General features: G+C 34.3%; 1 protein-coding gene across 2 annotated transcripts; it reads left to right on the top strand.

The window, feature by feature from the left end:
• The first annotated feature begins 304 nt into the window (after nt 1-304).
• LOC119789797 (uncharacterized protein C14orf132) lies at nt 305-17,874 on the top strand. 2 transcript variants are annotated; one of them, XM_038294898.1, is made up of 2 exons: nt 305-438; nt 16,278-17,874. In XM_038294898.1, exons 1-2 carry the CDS (start codon nt 412-414, stop codon nt 16,494-16,496), a joined length of 246 nt encoding a protein of 81 aa, XP_038150826.1. In that variant the 5' UTR covers nt 305-411; the 3' UTR covers nt 16,497-17,874. The 2 variants fall into 2 exon arrangements, 1 of the variants encoding a protein (XP_038150826.1); XR_005281636.1 differs by lacking the exon at nt 305-438 and adding an exon at nt 10,975-11,217 and having other exon boundaries at nt 16,278-16,417.
• Nucleotides 17,875-20,651: the final 2,777 nt, after the last annotated feature.

Here is a 20,651-nt window from a genome sequence, read left to right as displayed (position 1 = left end):
GCATGAGAAACTGTTTATAAAGGATTAAGGGGAAAGAAAACTTTTGCAAGATGCATGTTTATCAAAGGAAGATGATTAAAACAAACGTTCTGGAATGATGAGATCAAGCAGAATGGATGTAAAAAGCACTTTCATTTTAAAACAACCATCATCAATAATTGTGCACATTTTGCATAACATGCTACACACACAGACACCCACAACCCCGCCAGGCAGACAGAGAGATAGAGAAAGAGAGAGGGAGATATGCTGAGTGAAGAAACTTGCCAATGAAGCATAAAAGACATTCATTGTGAATCACAACTACCACAACATTCTGCAAAGCTTCCTTAAGGAGATTCTGTGTTGCCAGTGTTCATTTTTTGTGGCTAAAGCTCTTTTCTTCACACACAGGGTGGAAATCATCGGATAATGGAGCTATCACTGATGCCAGCACAGGTAAGTCATCAAAAATGTTAAAAAAGAAAATTAAAATGCTTTCATACATTACCCCTCTCCCCATTTAGTACATTTTTTGACTTTTTTTTTTTTTTGGTAGACCATTTTCAGATTTTTTTTTTATATCAGAAAATTGGTTCACTGGGATATAGAGGTCCCATATCTCATACCCAACCTCTGGCCGTGTTTGTTTACACAGATGACAATAGTGAACAGGTGCTCCTTCAATAAATGATGCTTTGAATGCTTTGTCGAGATTTCTGAGCTGAATCTGCAGACTTTTTAAACTGATAATTATTACATTAATCCAAGTAAAGCTCATTAAGTGCACTCAAAAAATTAAGGTGGTTGTTCCTCAGTTTTTTTTTAAATGTATAGTCTTACAAACTGGTCATTGCAGACACATCAGTGGAGCAGCACTTTAATTTATTTCCTCTGTTTTTCAGGGCTTCTGCACATGTGTTTTTCTCTATTAATTTCAACTTTTTTCCAGAGACATCTGATCAATCCTGAGCATCAGGATGCAGAAATAGTACTGCAGTGGTATACTGTATGTATGTTTTAATAGATGGATGATATCAACAGAAGCCATTTTTGTAGTGTTTAATAATTAGCACAAAGAGAGAAATGATGCAGAATGCGGGTTTGAGTTCTGCTAGGGAAAAGAAGGTGAGAGTATAAGGGGTGAATAATCAGCAACAAGGAAGAGATAGGAAACACTTAAAAACCAGGACTAAAGTAAAAGACACCGATCACTAACAAAACAAGACCTGAATAATGTAATTATAATGATCAATTCAATTTATTATAGAGCAGATATGATTACACTCCTAACATTTAAAATTATGCTCTAATTCTGTGATTACTAATGCATCATATTTTCAAAATATTATCCAGTTTTTTGTAGGTTAACTTCTTTTCGATTGAAGTATATTCATTTGAAGAGCATTTTTTCACCACACTGCTGATTACATCTGCTGGAGAGCAGAATTGTTTTTGTTAGATGTAAAACCGTGCTGTCGCACTCAGTAATTTGCCTGTTTATGTGTGAAATTAACACATCTGCTTGTTTTTATTGTGAAAAGGAAATGTTCTGTCTGGCCAACTTTAAACCTTTTAGAGAAAAATATTTTGACCCAAACATGGAAAACCAGAGACATAAATCAGGCTAACAGGTGGCTCCAGTAGATATAGATTTAGGTTACTAACAAGACTTCAGGAAAGTTTTTATAACTGGCAAACCAGTAATAAATAGTGATAATTATTGATTGTGTATATTTTCAGCTGGATTGATGACCTTTTGTAAAAGCTTCTGTAAAACTATTCAAACCAACCCGTTTCACAAAGCAGGTGTAACAATCTCAGACTCAAATCCTCTCTGAATTGATCTCTGAATCGATCTAGCTTAAGGTTGGAAACTCTGCACTTTCAACACCGCTGCTGTGAGTCTGTTTAGTGAGTGAGTAGGTCCACTCAGAGTTGAGCATGTGTGTGAAAAGTATGAAAATCCATTATCAGTGGATCTTCGATTTCGATGAGTCACCATTACGACAGGAAACAGGACGTTTATTAATTTAATAAAAGCACCCTCTTCTTTGTTCCATTTGCAGGGAAATAGAATTTGTCTTGGTCAAAAACACATTTCTAGTCGGAACTGTAATAACAGATTTTCCTTAATTACATTTTTGCAGCAGGACTTTTTTCAGAGAGTAAACAAAGAAAATTTTAGTAGTAAGAATTAAGTTTAATATACCTAGAAATGTTTACACATTTTAATTGGTCCTTTTGACATTTATCAGCTTAAATGAAGATTTATTTATGATATCTGAGATACATTTCTTCATAGTCAAAATAATACAAAAGATGACCAGTAACAAAAGTTCACCTTAATGTGCATAGCGCCAATTCACAACACGTCATCTCAAGGCACTCAATGAATGAGTCTTAACTTCCTCTTGCAGGCAGAAAATTCAAGCAGATCATACAGTCAAATTAATTTAAAGTTTTCTTTCTAAGGAAAACCAGCTGATTGCATCGACTCATTGACTCAACAGTAATCCCTCACACCAAGTATGCATGTAGCGACAGTGGAGAGGAAAAACTCCCTTATAACAGGAAGAAACCTCCAGCAGCACCAGGCTGAGTGTGAGCGACCATCTGCTAAGGCCGACTGGGGTTTAAGGAGACAGAAGCAGACATACAGAAAGGAAGAGAAATATGGAGGTATATGGGGATCTAAAATTCATTTATAGACATCTAGAATGTTTTTTCTATATATGAAAAATTTTGTTTTTTTCCCCAGATATCAGAAATACATATTCAGTCAAACTTTATATATATCAAAAAGAAATGCCATAGCCTGTTGTGGAAACGATAACATTACGAGGGAAACTAGTTTACTGCTTGAATAGTAGTGGATCAATGTATTCAATTTAGTGGAAATTCCCTGGCAGCAGCTGAAGATGGAGTATAAAAATGTTGTTCTAACATGTTGGACCAGTATATAATGTCATGGGGGTAAATTCTCTCTCTGATTCTCTTACATTACACAGTAAATACTAAGTAGCTGTCTGCAACAGCTTCGGATCTTATCATTCCAATAAATGGCTGTTATTTGCGTTTATCAGTCCTCCTAATGTGTCTAACGGAGCTAGTGACTGATTTTCTTTTTAGTGTTTGCACAGATTCACAAGCAAACTCTCCTGACTAAATCAGGAAAAAGGACATCATGAGTGGCTTCAAGGAGGAAGGAGAGAGAACACAGTCTTTAGGTTAGCTATGGGGAGAATGTTACTATGGTAACACAAACAGTGGAGTAAACTCTCGTAGTGAAATGAAAAAAGTTTAAAAAAGTGTTCAATAAACCTGCTTTCTGAAATGCACCCCTGTTAAGTACATCTATTTACATTGTACTAGTGTTTTTCCTGTTTATATCTATGTCCTCTGTAAAATGAGAGGCAATACTCTTTAATTATCTACTGTGAACCCTGTGCTCTAGGTGTGAACCCTGACAGACTGAAAGGGTTTGATGAAGAGCTTCGTCTGATTGCCATCTGTTCCAGGAAAGTTAATCAGATGTGCCAAGTGTTTGGTCTTTAATCACTCTGAACAATCTGTATTCCTAGCAATCTGGGGTCAGGTGTGTAAATCTGTGACTTCTTTGAACATTAAAGTGAAGCATCAACTTGTTTTATAACTTTTTTAAGCTGAGATGCTCTGGGGTTATTTATGAGCTGATGATGGATGTTATGTTTTCGCATCAAGAAATGAGCCAAAAAAAATATGTTCCGCATATTTTTGACATGTGCATATGTACCCAGAGTGATTCCATTACAGATTGTCTGTACTTATTATGTTAATAACCATAGATACTGATGCTAATTCTGTGGATCCTTCCTCGACTGAACAATCTCCAGGAGTGAAATTATCTTGATGAGTTATCTTTGTCTTTTTAACCCCAAGCCTTCTGTGCAGGCAAGAGTGGCCTTAATTAAGAAATGCCTATCAAAGCATGAGTAATGTAAATTTTGGCCCAATCACCATCTGATAAAGAGTCTATCGACTTCTTCATATTGGCAACTGCTAGAGAGCAAACCAGATCATTAAGGTTGTTCTTTCAAAGTTTATCTGAAAATTTGGTGGATCTAAATTTTTTGTTTAGTTTTCATTTAAATCTATCCTGATTAATAATCAGAAAAAAATATCGAATAATAACAAGGAATTTAGCTTTTATGGTTGGTTTACATGTGTCCTTAGGTAGAGAGAAGTTACCCAATCGGCACTGATTAACTCAACATCCTTTTATTATAAAAGTTTTTCTTAAATCAAATTCTAAAGTCATTGAGCTTTGGGTTAGTGGAGTTAAATCTTACTTTATATCAGGTATGTATAATATATTTTTATTTCAAAATATCTGTTCTCCAGCTGTTCAGCCTATGACTTATAAACTTATTGAGCCATAATGGAAATGTGACTAGGACATTTGACATAATAATATATTTTCTATATAATCAGGACAAAAAAGCACAGCTGAAGATAACCCTGAATCGTCATCCTTAGCAAATCTTGTCTAGTTTTTGCTTACAATGTGGTTCTGTTGGTTCCCTGCTGCCAAAACCTACACCATGCACTGGTGCGTTCAAAGCCGAGTGCAGAGTGCAACACTTAAAAGAAAAAAGCTCCTCCAAGATCCAAAGCCTAAAAGGTGGTTTGCCCCGCTTTAGTGTCAGTGGAGAGTTCTCGCCTAAACTGGAGGAGTTTAAGAAAATTGTAATCCTGTTTAAAATAAAAGTTGGGCCATTTTTTTATTTTTTAAGTTGGCACACATGGCCTTTATTTCAGGACATGGAGCTGAGAGAGACAGGGAGGCATATAGAAAAGTCCACGAGCTGGGACTTAAATAGAGCTACATTCAGGAGAGCAGAGCCTACCTTTTGATTAACATCTTGAATAGACAGACAAATATTTTCCTTGTGGTTGATGATTGATAACTTATGCTTAATTTATAACCAAGTTATTGACATTTACTAATGATGAAGACATCTTGGATTTAAGCAGTCGGTTTTAAGACGTCCAGCCATAGAGATAAGCGTTTAGTAACACCTGGTAATTTAGCAAATTGTCAGTTATAATCTTTAACTAAATATAATTACTTGTTTTATTCTTGCTTTGTATGAATATAACCTCAGTTCTATTTAGTAATACATTCATAATCTGATGGTGAAATATCCGACAATGCTATGTCATAAAATAGTTTTCCTCGGAATCGAGAAAAGGTATCAAAAAAATCTAAGTTTTTTGGGTTTTTTTTTAAGGCATCAGTATCAAGTTTCAAATTCATGTATCTTAACTATACTGCATCAACTAATCTGTGCAAAATACCTGAAAAACAACCAACAAATGACACAAGTCACTAAATAATTTATACAGATAGAAGTTGTGTTTTGGCTCCTCACTTCTTTGGTGGCAACTTTGTCAGGATTCATGAAATAATCATAAATGTGGACTATTCATAAAAGCAGAGAGTTAAGCAAATGGTTTGTTGTTTATGTTCACAGGTTATATTGGATCAGAGATTTTAACCATGTGCTGATTGGGTTTTATAAATATTTATCCTTTTGTTGTATTTATTGCTAAGTAGTTTAGTTGCAAGTTTGCTAATTTACGAAAAGCCAGAAGTTCATTATACTTTAATAGGAAAACACTAAATTTTTCATGACTAAAATTTTGCTTAAAAGGGTTATTTCTGTAACAGTTTCTTACCGAATGAACAGCACAAAAAGCAGTCACAGCACGATGGAGTTTTATAGTACTTGGTTGCTTCGGGTTTGTATTGCTGACATTATTGCATTTAAGATCTAGATGTAAATAATAGAAATCCCAATATTATAACACAGACAAGCCCTTTGCAGATGTTTATAACTTCTCATTGCGAGTTACAGTTTTTTTAACCCAGACATTTTCTTTATGATCATTTTGTTATTGTTGTTAACTCAAACAATTGTTGTTTTCAGGTGTGTACTTCAAGTGTGCGGCCATTTTTAGATCCAGTTGTGTGTAAAAATGCAAGAGTTTGAAAGTGAGAGTAATCTGACTTATGGCTGTAGAGCATAGGAAAAAAAAAACACTCTTTCTTTCTCTGCCTCATAAGCTCAGTATAAGAAAACTATTAAAAAAAAATTTAGGTCAATGGTTCCCAACATTGTTCCTCAGGGACACCTGTAATGCATGTTTAAGGTGTTTCCTTGTTGCATCAAACCAGAGAAAAATAGATAAATAACAGGCTTCTGAACCACTTAATTGCAGAAGAAGAACCCTAATTTGAATCAGGTGTGCTGGACCAGTGACATATCTAAAGCATGCAGGGCAGATGTCCCTGGGGACCAGGGATGGGAACCTCTGCTATATGTAACAAGTAAACAACACAGTATAACTTTATCAAATCAAAATTTTGTTTATTCTTTGTTTGTCCTGCAGTATATTAATCTTAGTGCTCCCCACCACTATTTAGAACTAAAGAAGCCTCTTGTATAAGAGGCAAAGCATCTTCCACAAACAACTTCACGCCCAGTTGCCTAGCCTGAACTTTTTCAAGCTTGACCATGACCTGGATGACTGGGAAGATATTTTTGTCATAGCATTTTTGTAGCCTGTAAATAAAGAACTTTCTTTTTTCAACATTATTTTCATGTCTGATAAACTTCTGGGAGAAGACTTATACATTTTCTATCATAAATAACATTTTGCTTAATTTAAATTGATTTCAAATCTAAATCTGCCAGGACTGTGAAAGCAATATTTCATTTATGTGTTGAAAACATTTTTAGGAGAAAGGTAAAAAATCCAGTAAAATTTTTCTAAGGTTGGCCTTCAGTAATACAGGACCATATTTTCTTCATCAGTGGATAGACCAGTTGCTTCCAATTTGACATGTTGGATCAGATACTGACAACAGACTGTCAACTTTTGTTCTTTGGCTTGGAAAACTGTCACTGATTGTAAATTTGTCTGCCAGTCCATTTTCCCTCTCTGTTCTTAGAGAAATAATATAAGTAAACAAACCTATTAGGCCTTTATGGTTCCATTATCTTATTGAGGACAATTGCTCTTGGGCAAATAACTTGTATTTTATACCCTATTGTGGAACTTACATCAGACTCTGATTCTGAACTCATATTAAACTCTTTGCTTACTGCCATAAAGCGGGTAAACTGAGATTCCAGGACATATTTGTGCAGCAGCAATTTCCTGTCAACACATAGCTCAATAACCTTAAAGTTATACATACTATTTTAAGATGCTACTTCTTTTTGATTTAATATGCTTGGTGCCTATTACCCATCTACTCGGACTCATTTGAATGTAACCAGATTAGATATTAGGCTTCATAAATGACCAACGTAAGCAGGGGAGACATCTTTAAAAAATACATTATATTAATAAAACATGTTCATTTTCCTTTTTCATAATCAGATGATCATAGGGAATATGAAAGGCTTAGCTGTGCATTATATGCTTTTCAGAGGCAACAGAGACATTTTTCTACTAAATATCAGAGTAAGCATGGCATAACTACCATCTTTATCTGTTTTACCACTCTCATCTATGTCATGTCCTTTATCTACATCATACTCAGAGATTCCATTTTTATAACAGATGGTCCACAAAAAAGAGGAACATCTGGCTGCTGGGAGGCTCTTTGTTCACTCTTTCATTCCTCTCGCTTTTGTCCTTTCTGTCTTTTTTAACCATTCTGAATGTTTGTATATGTCCTAATAACATGTTTAAAGATGGAGAACCTCGACATACTTGAATGCTTGAATAAAAAAATATTAATTGTAAAATCAAACCATGTTACACAGCATATTAACATTGAGCTCAAGCTAGCAACTTTATGTCATTTTTAGATAGATTAGGAGGATTTTTAACATTCATCAAGGTGACTTTGTGACAGACTGTAAATCCTATTAACTAGACAATATTTTTATTATTTAGAAAATACCACAACTTTGTAGTTCCACAGCATAAACTAAAGAATTCAACAAAAACATTTTAATTGCTTTTAATATAAAAGTAGAGACAAGTAATACTCTGGTACTGCCATAATAGTATAGAACATTTTTTTTTCTTTAAAAAAAAAAACGGTATGGAGGAGTAAGACCATATGCCCAAACATGCCTTGAAATTTAATTCAATTCAATTTATTTATATTGCGCCAATTCACAACACATGTCATCTTAAGGCACTTTACAGATCACCAGCTCCTCCAGTCAGATTTAGAGGCATTTACTTTTTTATCAGATTTAGCAGCATTAGTATTTACATTGTCGTTCTCCTTCTCTTTGATTATTACTAAAAGTTAAATTAGTGGGCTGATAAACAGGGCTAGATAATGTGCTCTTTGCAAAAGGCATTGTCAAACTATTTCATGTATTTATGACCAAGAATACAGTTTTGAAACTAGAGAAACAAATAATGCCTTGGTTTTCGAAAAAAACCCTGGTCTTTAAGCATGGAGGTTGCATGTTCTCCCCATGTGTGTCCGGGTTCTTTCTGGGTACTCCAGCTTCCTCCCATAGTCCTTGTTATTTATCATAATAGGACTGAAGAAGTTATTATAAAAACATTTACCTGATAACATTGCAGTTAGACTGCCAGTGCATTGTGTAGCTCTGCTTTTGGCTCTGTGTAAAAAAAAACATCATCTCCGTGTTGTTGTCTTACTATCTAAAATGGGTCTACCCAAAACATAAATGTATAGAATTTAATGTAACACAGAAGCACATATAACTACTATGAACACATTTTTTTCACTTAATTTACTTGCACTCTCCAAATCTAATGGTTCCCATTTGCAGATACAGAGAAATCAGATTTTTTTTGCCACTAGTGTTTTCTTTAGCCAAGGCTCTCTAGGGCTCAGTGTGCTTGGATATTCACTCTCCAATGTCAATGAGGTTCACTTGTCACTCAAAAAGCATGTTCAGCACTGTACTCTATATATTGTGAATCACAGTGATTCACTCATGACAGCATGCAGCCTGACAATTCCACTTCTTTCATGCACTTGGATGAGTGTTTGCTTTTTTTTAACCTTTGTTTCTTCCACAGATGAACTTGGTCTGTAAAACTTAATTTTCTCATACTACTTGTGATGGAATATTAAAGGCATTTTCAGCCATAAAATAATGAAGAACAATATTAACTAGAATTCAACAGTTGTCCAAGCAAAATATTAATGAACTTTGTAATGGCATAGGAAAAAAACCTATGTCTTCTATTTTTTCATTATGCAGTTGTTGAACTTCTTTTTTAAACATCAGCTGACAAACCAGCAATATTTTCCCTTTGTTTTTATAACTTTTTTAAAATTAAAAACAAAAGTTTCATGCTTACAAAGTGTCCTGAAAGGTCATGCTGGTGACAGTATTTTGACAGTTGCAATGATGAAATTCTCAATGTATATGCCTGGAGTCTGACAACAAAGTTAAATGTAAGGATAAATATAATTAGAAATCAGCTTGCATCTTCTAATTTCCTGTTTCTGAGTTGTAAAGAATCATATGGATGTCTCTACAAGAATAAACTTTTTTTTTGGACAGTAAACAACACTGAGGCACCATGAGGCCCCAAATAAATAACTCAATATCTGTGTTTCATAGAAAAGAGAAGCAATATATCAAAATAATCAAATAAAACTTAACAGAAGTAAAAAAAAAAAAACTAACAGGAAAACACTATTTACTTAAATATTTCTAAAGGTCATATGCTTTGCTTTTGTTTATTTATTTATTGTTCATTAAGTATTACACAATATTTGAGTTCTACATGTATAAATCTTCACCTTAAAACAATGCAAAGCTTTAATCAAACTTCAATCATATTTTTAATACATTTCTAAATAATAATATAATGTCAAAACAAATCATCTTTAATGCCATAAAGATTTGCCTATAATAATACAATTTCTGCAGCTTTTTGTGAAAATAGCCAGTTATTTTCTTTTTTAATGTATCCTTAGTGGAACAAATACCCCATCTGACTTTTGAAATGCGCAGCACAATGAGGTGGAACAAAAAGAATCTGCATCTTCCACCAAAAGATCTTCAGCCATTGTTTAAGAATCATGATGAGCTAGTGAAGCATCTTTTATGCTGGTCACATTGCATGCCAGGCCTGCTAAAGCAGAGGCCATGCACCTTCTCATTGCACAATAACATCATGTTGGATGAACTTACACAGATAAGCATGGTAATTTGAGGATGAATGGTTAATTGTGAATGAAATAATCTTAATGTATTTCTCCCTTTGTGTGAGAAAGATTTAAATGACTGCTTTTAGATCTATGTTTATTTGAATACTTTTTCAGTTTAATATCAATTCAACAACACAATTCAAGCACAGTGCTGTAGACCCTTAACCCCACGCTGCTCTCTGGGCGCCCCACTATTGCAGCCCACTGCTCACCAAGGGGATGCACTGGAAAAAATTAAAATCTAGATAAGTAATTATTTCTTTAAAAAAGTGAATTTGTTCTTGAATTGAGAAGGTAAAAGAGACATTTTGCCAATGGAACAAGCCAATTTACATTTCAAATAAGAAAACACAATTGCATTGTCTTATTTCAAGTGCATTTTATCTTAATATCTTATTTTAAGAGTAGAAATACTCATTCCATTGGCAAATCATCTCATTTACCTACTCAAATTAAGGCTAAATGCACTTAATTTGAGAAATTGTTACTTATTTTTTAGCTCTATTTTCCAGTGTGGGTTAAATGCAGAGGTAAATTTCTCCAATGGGAGATTAATACAGTTCAATTATCAATTATTACTATGAATAATTTAACATTTATGGGCTAATTCTTCAGGCAGAACATCTGTTGGCTATTTGTCAAACATTACTGATTGCACTCTATGCTGTTTTCAAACATATAAATTTTTTTTTCTGCAATTCACTTAAGCCAATATTTCTATCCAGACAGATCCACAGAATGTTCAGAAACACACAAGCAGAATGGCAGTAGAGTCACAGCAGGATATGTCACGCACACTCATGATCTCACAGTGCACGCTCTGACTATGTCTGGGAGCGATGTCTCTCCCTCTTAGTGTACACTCCAGCTCTCTCCCTCTGTCTCTCAGATGGAGTTATGCTTCTGACTCTCATGAAGAGCTGCCCTATCCTAGTCTGCAGGTACTCCAACTCTAAGTCAAAGAGTAGAGCAGGACGCACGCTGCAAGGCAATAACTCATCTCTTTCATCGAACAGCAGCCGGCAGTAAGTGGAACTCTATTAATCACTTTCAATTTTTTTATTTAATTTTTTAAACTTATATGTTAACACATGTAGCATGAATTAGCAAATTAACATTTCTTGATTTGTAATAAACTATTAATCCTAATGAAGAGAGGGGGAAAAATCCTTTAGAGATGCTTTCTAAGTAGTATCTCCTCATGTCCAGTGCAAAAAATGTTGGCTTGATTACAATGCAAAGCACAGTTTCAACAACATGGTATGTTTGTGCCATTAAATAGCTTTTTTTGGGAAAATGGATTACAGTTAAGTTTTATTTCCTTTAGACTGTACTGTAAACTTAAGAAGTTTTTGCTTGATGTAAGCTGTTATTTGCATAGTGTATAGCAGGGACTGACTTGAGGGGTCTGCATCAAGTTTTCATCTTTTATATTAAATGTTTTTATAAGCCTTACTTTACTAAATGTTATATCTTGTAATAGTTCTTAATTATCTATTTATAAGAGTATGAGAAACATTTCTATGACCTAATATAAAAAGGAAATCATTTTATTTACAAATGCGTTTTCCTATCTTTGCCAATACATTTATTGAGTTTCATGACCATTCGTACATGAGTCATAAATATCTTAGAAGTAAAATAAAAATATAGATATTTGAGGATATAAAGTATTTAATAGCACTATTAAATACTTATAATACATATTATAATAGCCATATTGTTAAGAGGTTATGAACTCTGTTTCCATGTGAAAATGAAGCAAATGCAAAAGAGGTCAGTCACTTACATAACTAACTTAACTCTGTTTGAACAGATTGCAGCTTTTCTACACAGCTTAGTGTTGATACTGGGTGCAGTGAATTAAAAATGGTTTAATGTGCGCCTGCCTTGAAGTGTTCCTGTTCCCGTTGCATATCTGCTGATGATTTAACTCATCTGGCTTTAAAAAAGTGCAGAACAGAAGTATTTTTGGAAAATATTTTGAGGCCAAAAGGATAAATTGGCTTGTTTATTTACTTTGTTTGTTTTTGTTAGATCAAACATGCAAATGGTTTCTAACCTTTCAGTTGTGTTTTAACAGTCAGTTTATTATCCCTCGTTAAGACAATAATGTAAAAGACTTTAGATCCAGACTTTTGTTGATTCATATGTAATGAGTGGAGAAAAGCTTTTTACAGCAATGTTAGTGATATTTAAGTCTGCAACAGATATATGATAGGAATACAAATATGACAGTTTAGACTGCACATCAAGCTGTCGATAAATGAGTAAAAAAGGATTACTTTAGCAATGAATAAAACTTTTCATTTAAAAAGAGCTGCAGTATACAGTAATGGCAGCTGAGTGATAGAGGTTATGTATTCAGTCTTTTACAAACAAAAGTCTCTAAAATCAAAGCTGTAGTTTGTATTCCACAGGTGTAGTATAATTTGCTTGTGCGTGCTTTGTGTTGGTTCTGTGGATGACCTTTGCTTTTCCTGTTTAAAAACATGACTCTACCCTCAGGCAGAGACCTGAAAATGCAACAGTAAAGTTCAGTGCACCCATTTCTAGAACATGTTTCTTCTTGAACTAATTTTCTGTAAAATGCATCAGCATGCGCAATGAACTTCTCCAAAAATTTTTTTAGTAGGTTGTATTTTTCATAACCCCGTTTGGGATAAGCGAGATGGAAAATGGATGGATGTATTTTTCATAAACATGAAATATAAATAGCTGGTTTAAAAAATGCTTTAATGTTTTCCTAAATTTTATCAGTAATACGTGTTTTTTCTTCTTCTTTTTTTTTATTAGGTGAATAAAGCTTTCAACATAAGCCAATCTGGATTATATGATACTGAAAGAGAAACCCTGCTGTGCATAGATAAGAGCAGATTTCAGCTGGATATGAGGAGAGGTTTTCAATCCTCTTAGCTATATACTGATTATATCAACATTTTGTTTACACAAATCACAGTGTTTTTTTTTAGTTAGGCATTCCTCGTTTACATCACAACAAAAAAAATGAAACAAGTTTTTTAAAAGATGAATGCGTAATTTTTATCTGTTTAAATTTGGGTTGATAAGCTCACATGGCTGTAAGAAACAATAGTAAGCAGCAGGTTTTAAGATGCTCAGCTGGCATTAAATTAAATCATGATGGTTGGGTAACTTTAGGCAGATTTCAGAGGAAAACTATGTAGGTTAGTTATGATTACCCAAATTATTCATATAGTATTTCCTTATTGCAAAAATAAACCAAAAATCAAAACCGTATTGCTTGTTGGTGTACACTGCTTAGGCCAATTAGATTTGATTTTACTTCTGCTAATAATTTTCTGCTTTCTTATAAGAATTTGTACTGTGATCTTATTTCCATACACTAAGATTATTAAGTCTCTCTCTAAAGTCTTTGATTTCTGTTTATTTAGAGTATCAGCATCCAAGCTTGTCTTTCATTTTTTTACAGCAAAAGCAGTAAAGACTAATTTTGCAAAATTTTTAAACTTTTCCACACTTCCATTGTTCAGCTTAACACCCTAATGCCCCCATATGAGCCCTAAGAGATCATATCCACATAAGCAAGAAACTGTTTAGTGACTATTAATGTGATTCTAAGCAAGAAAAAGAACCTCATTAAGCTTGTTTGCACACTTATTTTCTGTAGATCTGTTTGTTTGTTTGTGCCACAAATATTGATTGGTTCTTTTTGTCTTGTTTTAATTTTTCTTGATAAGACAAAGCAGTATTATTTATTTTCTTATTTGTCCTTTTTTCTGTTTGTGTATGTCCCTGTGGCTTTGGAGATACTGTATGTGAAGCATACAGCACACTTTGTTTATCCCTTAGAGATGTTTCCCTCCATTCGCTGGCAGCACAGCTGTCCTGAGACCAGACACAGCTGTGGGGTCAGCCCTCTAAAGACAACATGTCATTATCTAGGCATTAAACTGTTTTCCTATAAGGTATGCAGGCTACAAAGAGAAAACTGTGCTGTTCACTTCCACATCCAAAGATTTAGTTAGTAAACAAAGGGATATTAATTCACTTTCTGTAAGAGCATTTTTACTTTTAAAGATGCAAACTCATGTCTGCAACTAAAGGTACAATTGACAGATGACAGGAAGTGCATTTCAATTTACTAATTTAATCTATAGTGATTTCATCTGTTAGTTATGCTTATATCACAACTGTGGTTTTTAAGAGTAGAGGTTTTGTGCAAGTGGCTTCTTTAAGGTTATCTGGCTAACACAAATGGGTTTGTTAAAGGGACCTGGCCTCCTGCTATCCTGATAGTTTATTTAGTCTTTTAGCCTTCCTGTTTGTCACTTGACTCTGGCTCGCCACATGGTACCTGTATCATCTTTGTTCTCGCTAGCCCAATCATAACATGAAAAAGTATTTATATGGGTCTTTTTAGAACAGTCAACTTCTCTAAATTTCAATGCTAGATCAGCAGAGAAAGTCTAAATTTCTTAGGATCAGTTCTTGTGAAAGTATTACGGTGAAGAAAATACATGACTTTTTGTGTGTCATGAATTATTTTTCATCAAATGCATGACCTAAATTTTTTTATTCTTTAAAACATTTTAATTCTTTTTTTCCTGATTCGTTTTCTATGTTAAGTGCTTTACTTATTGAAATGGCAACTAGAGATTAATCTTTATTTATATCTTACTTACAAGTTAATACAAAATAATATTTATTGTTATAGCAATGCTTACAATTACGGTTCACTATGTTTCTTGGTTTTGAAGTTATGGTTTTGCAAGTTTAATTACTGTATACAGAAAAAAATGTTTAACTTTAAAAAATAAATGTTTCACCTCATTTTTAGCCAAACCTTTAGTTGTGAACTAAATTGACATTTGTTTTTACTTTGGGTACGAATAAAGGATAGGCAATTATAGACTACGGTATATTTTTGTTTTATTATTTTTAATAAGAATCTTTCAATGTAATATTCTTTTTCTGTACTTTGGAGTTATTTTGATATAAAGAAATCTTTGAATATATAAGTTTAAGAGGCATTGTCAGAAAATCTCCTTTCATCCATTTCCACCACCATTACGACAGCCATGGCATTTGAGGATGGTTAAAAGCTGCAAAAGGCTGGATTTTGACTTTAGCCTTTTTTTCTTTGAACAGTTATTTTTACATTACAGCTTGAAGTTGTTCAAGAAAGAAAGCCACTTATATGAGTTATGTTACTGAACACAGTCGTAAGCCACCCAGCATTTATTTCTGAAGATACATTCATAATGATTAGACTAGAATTGGAATTAAAAGTTAATTTTCCCATAAGTAAAACACATTGTATACAGTGAAGTTTAATACCTGCTTAAAGGTTGTTATGTTCAAAACATTCTCCATAATCTAACAAGCCAGCTTTATCAAAATGCACATGCAAGAAGCTTGGTCAGGCTATTGGAAGCAAGTTTCCTCTATGTTTTCATTAAAACTTGTTCATAATACAGCTCCTAAGAGGTTTTCATTGTACTGCCATTTCACTGTGCTTGGAAAATAAAAAAAAGTTTTTCTATCGCTTTGCAAATGGCTCTGAATGCAATGCACTGAATATTTTAAAGCTGCAGAGACCAGTTTTTGCTTTCTTTCACGGCCAACATTTCAAAGGGGATAACCCAGATTTATTAGAATAATAAGGTAATTTGCATGGCCTGTACAATTAACAAGTCAAACATAGGAAAGCTCTTGTAATGAAAAATGTGATACACTGATCTCAATCTGACACTATAACTGTTTTTTTACATAAAATGAAAAACACCCAGTAGACTAACAAGGATCAGGAGTTATTGAAAGAGGAAGATTCAACAATTAGTTATACTTTTGTTCCTGCAGCTTGTGGCCTGTACCGCAAAACTCCATGTTGATTCATGTTATCGTTTTTTATATAAAAATAAAGAAAATGTCCCTGTATTGTTTGGCTTTATTTACCAGCCACTTACTTTTCTTTCCATTTAATCATAAATCCAGGACAAATAACAGTTATTGACTCAAACATAAAAGGCAGATTTATTCAGATTTGTTTTTTTTTTTTAGTCAAGCCAATATAATTGTTCTCTTCTGTGTCTTTTCACTGTAGCATTTTCCGGCTGTGAGTGCGGCCTTCATGGATTCTCCGTACAATGGCAACGCGTCCTTGCAGACGTCCACATCCAACCTCAATGCCAGTTACTCACGGCCCTCAGAAGCTGATGATGATGGAAAAGTGTCCAGTGATACAATCTGGTTGTGGATCGCTGTGCTGGCCACCATTGGCAACATAGTGGTGGTGGCTGTGGTGTGTGCCTGTGCCTTCTGACGCAGAAGAGGAGCAGATCAGGAAACTACTTGCAATCAGACATTTGAACTTTAACTTTTTTCCTCTTAATTTAATTGAAAATAATGCTTTATTGATAAAGCAGTCCGAGATCATTGACTTGTTTAATATGTGTGTCCAAACTTGAGGTATGCAGGGAAGCTTCTCATTAAAAATATCCCTCAGTAACATTTGAAAACAATTAGAAGGGTAGAAAACTCAGGCAATGAGAATGATAATTAGCCATTAAATGGAAAACTGCAAGATGGCCAGGGAAATGTGCAAAACCAAAATTATACAATATTAAACAGGGCTGAAATAATTCGTTTTTTAAATTTTGTTATAGATTGCTTTAAGTTTACGCTTAAAGTGGGTATACCGACTTTTTATAAACCATCTGGTTAATTATTTTGTCAATTTTCAATTCCTTCTTTTTCAATTTCAACAACAAAGAAGTAACTAAGCAAAAAACAGTTATAATAATGATTTATACCATACCAAGTGTATATAGTACCTAATTAAATAATTTTTAAAGAACAATAACTTAGCTTGAATTGTGATTTTCTCTTTAAATGGTAAAGACTGCCTTCAGAAGAACATGTCTGTAGGTCTGCCTTTTAAAGTTAACTAGGTCGCAGAAATGCCCTTTTTAGTTTTCTCATGAACTTTGTATATACATATTTAAATGGCAACAGCCCCAGAGCAAGTACCTACATTTATTCCCCAGTACCAGACTGAAAACCAAATATGGCCTAAAAATAAGAGCATTTAGGCTTGCCGGTATTGGAAACAGGGCAGCGGTTATATAAACTGATCATATGTAAGCCTATACATTGGCGATTACAGCATAGGCTTAGGGAAGGACAGGATTAGATGAGATCTTAGCTTAATCTTTTAGTGGTTTCAAACCACTGTATTATCTAGTTCTTATTTTATATATACTTTTCAAAAAACGGATAGAAACTCAAGGTAAAATGGTAACAATACTTGACGAAGACTTAAGTCCAAATTTCTTTTTTCATGCTCATTTGATTTTGGTTTGTTTTGTATTACACACTTGGATCGGTTGATTTGAAATGACTTTTTACGTTAATTGTTGCTCACCCTTTTCCTGCAGTGACTCAGTGACATAACGGAGCAGCAGCCGCACAGCTTGAGAATCTGTCCTTGTATCTGTTCTTGCAGTGCTGCATGCCATTAATTTGTTGTTAATAATGCTGTAAAGTCATCTGCTGTATTTTACTGAGTTGAACTGCTGCAACTTGTGTTTTTTGTGGGTGGGAATAGGAGGCCCAATTGCATCACTATTGGTTTGTAAAACTTACAAAAGTGTATAATCCTCATTTTGAAAAAATAAACTGTATTTAATGCTGGTAAAAGAGCAATTCGACAAATCCATCAAGATCTTTACCGTATTAAAAGAATATAGGAATATGGGAAATTATGCATTCTTTCAGATTTAGATGCCAGTGAATGATTCAGACCTAAAAACAAATTCAAATCTGTTTATAAGAGCTGGAGTCAGCTTTTTTTCTCCCGTGCTTAAGCCTGGTTACTACTACTAAGACCTAATAAAAAAAATTAATTATTTCACTTGAGTCCATCTGACAACTTGCACATACATTTATTTATTAGTTTTTTTTTTTTTTACTTTTCACATCATCCTCTGATCTGAATAAAATCAAGAACAAAGGAAATATATATATAATGTACAACTATGTTTATATATTATGTCTGTCTGAAAAAGGAAACAATGCATTTTAAAAGGCTTTAGGAGCCACTGCCCAAACCAGAATAAATCTGGAACAGGGATTAATTGTGAGGAAAAGCTGTTCAACCAAGAGTACATCCACAACTCACCCAGGAGGGTAGAACAATGTCTAAAGCGCTACACCTACTTCACCTGCCTTAGTTCAGGCCAATGTTCATCATTCAACACTAAAAAAAAGAGACTCAAGGGCAAAACTACTTGGCAGAAACTGTAGCATGTCAAAGATACGCTAGAAGGGAAAATATGTGAACTGATAAGGGAGAAGTTCAACTTTTGAGATGTGTGTCCCACTTGATGTGGTGCATAAAACAACAGCTGCGTTTTGTAAAAAATAAATTCATACTGCCATTAAAGCAGAAGAGATGGTGGTGTACTGATCTGTTGCTGCTTTACTGTGTCTTTAAAATCCTTAAAGATGCCAGGCAAGAATGTAAACTTAAGTGCACAAAGTTTATAAGCAACAGCAGGGGTCAGTTTCAGGAAGCAGGTTTAACAAATTCAGATTCAAATCTGGAACTTTAAATTTATCTAACCTAAAGTCGGGAACTCTGAGTGTTCTTTTTCATAACGGCTGCTATCAATTAGTTCAACCAATTTTAATTAGGTCCACTCAGAGTTAAACGCGTGCACAACAATTGAATATTGAGATCTGAAGTTAATTTCTAGACATCCAGAATGTTTATTCTAGATGTGAATAATGTCATTGTGTTTGAAATAGTCATTTAGACAAAGAAAAAAGGCTTTTTTTCAGATATCAGGAATAGATATTCAGTAAAACTAGTACATATCAAAACGACTTGCCATAGAATCATCTCATGCATCCCTTCTCCTGTTGATTCAGTCTTTTCTTTACACAATAAAGAGGATGTTTGCAGACAAATGGTCTTTATAAACGGCTATCAGTCCCCTCAGATTGTGCCAGTAGGCTCATTAGGTTGTTATCATCGAGTGGATCCTAATCCTAACGTAACTTTCTCTTTCCCCCACAGAATTACTGAATTTATTTATGTGTAATCTGAAAATAATATCAGTTGTTCTTCTTGTACTGTTAATATAACTTAATACAAATAAAATGATTCGCATCTCACTCATATTAAACAAACCAAAAACAAGTGATCTCATGCCATGTCAACTCAGTTGTAGAATCCTCTCCCTATAAATAGTTAATTCTCTGTGAAAAAGTTCCAATCATTCTTTAATATATATATATATACATATATATATATATATATATATATATATATATATATATATATATATATATATATATATATATATATATATATATATACAGGTGCTGGTCATAAAATTAGAATATCATGAAAAAGTAGATTGATTTCAGTAATTCCATGTAAAAGGTGAAACTTGTATATTATATTCATACATTACATACAAACTCATATATTTCAGATGTTTATTTTGTTTAATTTTGATGATTACAAATGACAACAAATGAAAATCTCAAATTCATCATATCAGAAAATTAGAATATTGTGAAAAGGTTCAAAATTGATGGCCCCTGGTGCCACACTCTAATCAGCTAATTAACTCAAACCACCTGCAAAAGCCTTTAAATGGTCTTTCAGTCTAGTTCTATAGGCTACACAATCATGGGGAAGACTGCTGACTTGACAGTTGTCCAAAAGACGACCATCGACACCTTGCACAAGGAGGGCAAGACACAAAAGGTCATCGCTAAAGAGGCTGGCTGTTCACAGAGCTCAGTGTCCAAGCACATTAATAGAGAGGCGAAGGGAAGGAAAAGATGTGGTCGAAAAAAGTGTACAAGCAAGAGAGATAACCGCACCCTGGAGAGGATTGTGAAACAAAACCCATTCAAAAATGTGGGGGAGATTCACAAAGAGTGGACTGCAGCTGGAGTGAGTGCTTCAAGAACCACCACACACAGACGTATGAAAGACATGGGTTTCTGCTGTCGCATTCCTTGTGTCAAGCCACTCTTGAACCACAGACAGCGTCAGAAGCGTCTTGCCTGGGCTAAAGAGAAACAGGACTGGACTGCTGGTGAGTGGTCCAAAGTCATGTTCTCTGATGAAAGTAAATTTTGCATTTCCTTTGGAAATCAAGGTCCCAGAGTCTGGAGGAAAAGAAGAGAGGCACTTCATCCACGTTGCTTGAAGTCCAGTGTAAAGTTTCCACAGTCAGTGATGGTTTGGGGTGCCATGTCATCTGCTGGTGTTGGTCCATTGTATTTTCTGAGGTCCAGGGTCAACGCAGCCACATACCAGGAAGTTTTAGAGCACTTCATGCTTCCTGCAGCTGACCAACTTTTTGGAGATGCAGATTTCATTTTCCAACAGGACTTGGCACCTGCACACAGTGCCAAAGCTACCAGTACCTGGTTGAAGGACCATGGTATCCTTGTT

This window comes from Cyprinodon tularosa, unplaced genomic scaffold, assembly GCF_016077235.1.
Source record: "Cyprinodon tularosa strain WSP-4 unplaced genomic scaffold, ASM1607723v1 ctg348, whole genome shotgun sequence".
In the NCBI taxonomy this organism is placed as follows: domain Eukaryota; kingdom Metazoa; phylum Chordata; class Actinopteri; order Cyprinodontiformes; family Cyprinodontidae; genus Cyprinodon; species Cyprinodon tularosa.
The sequence above is the reverse complement of the archived record's forward strand: the minus strand, read 5'-3'. Positions and strand labels throughout refer to the sequence as shown.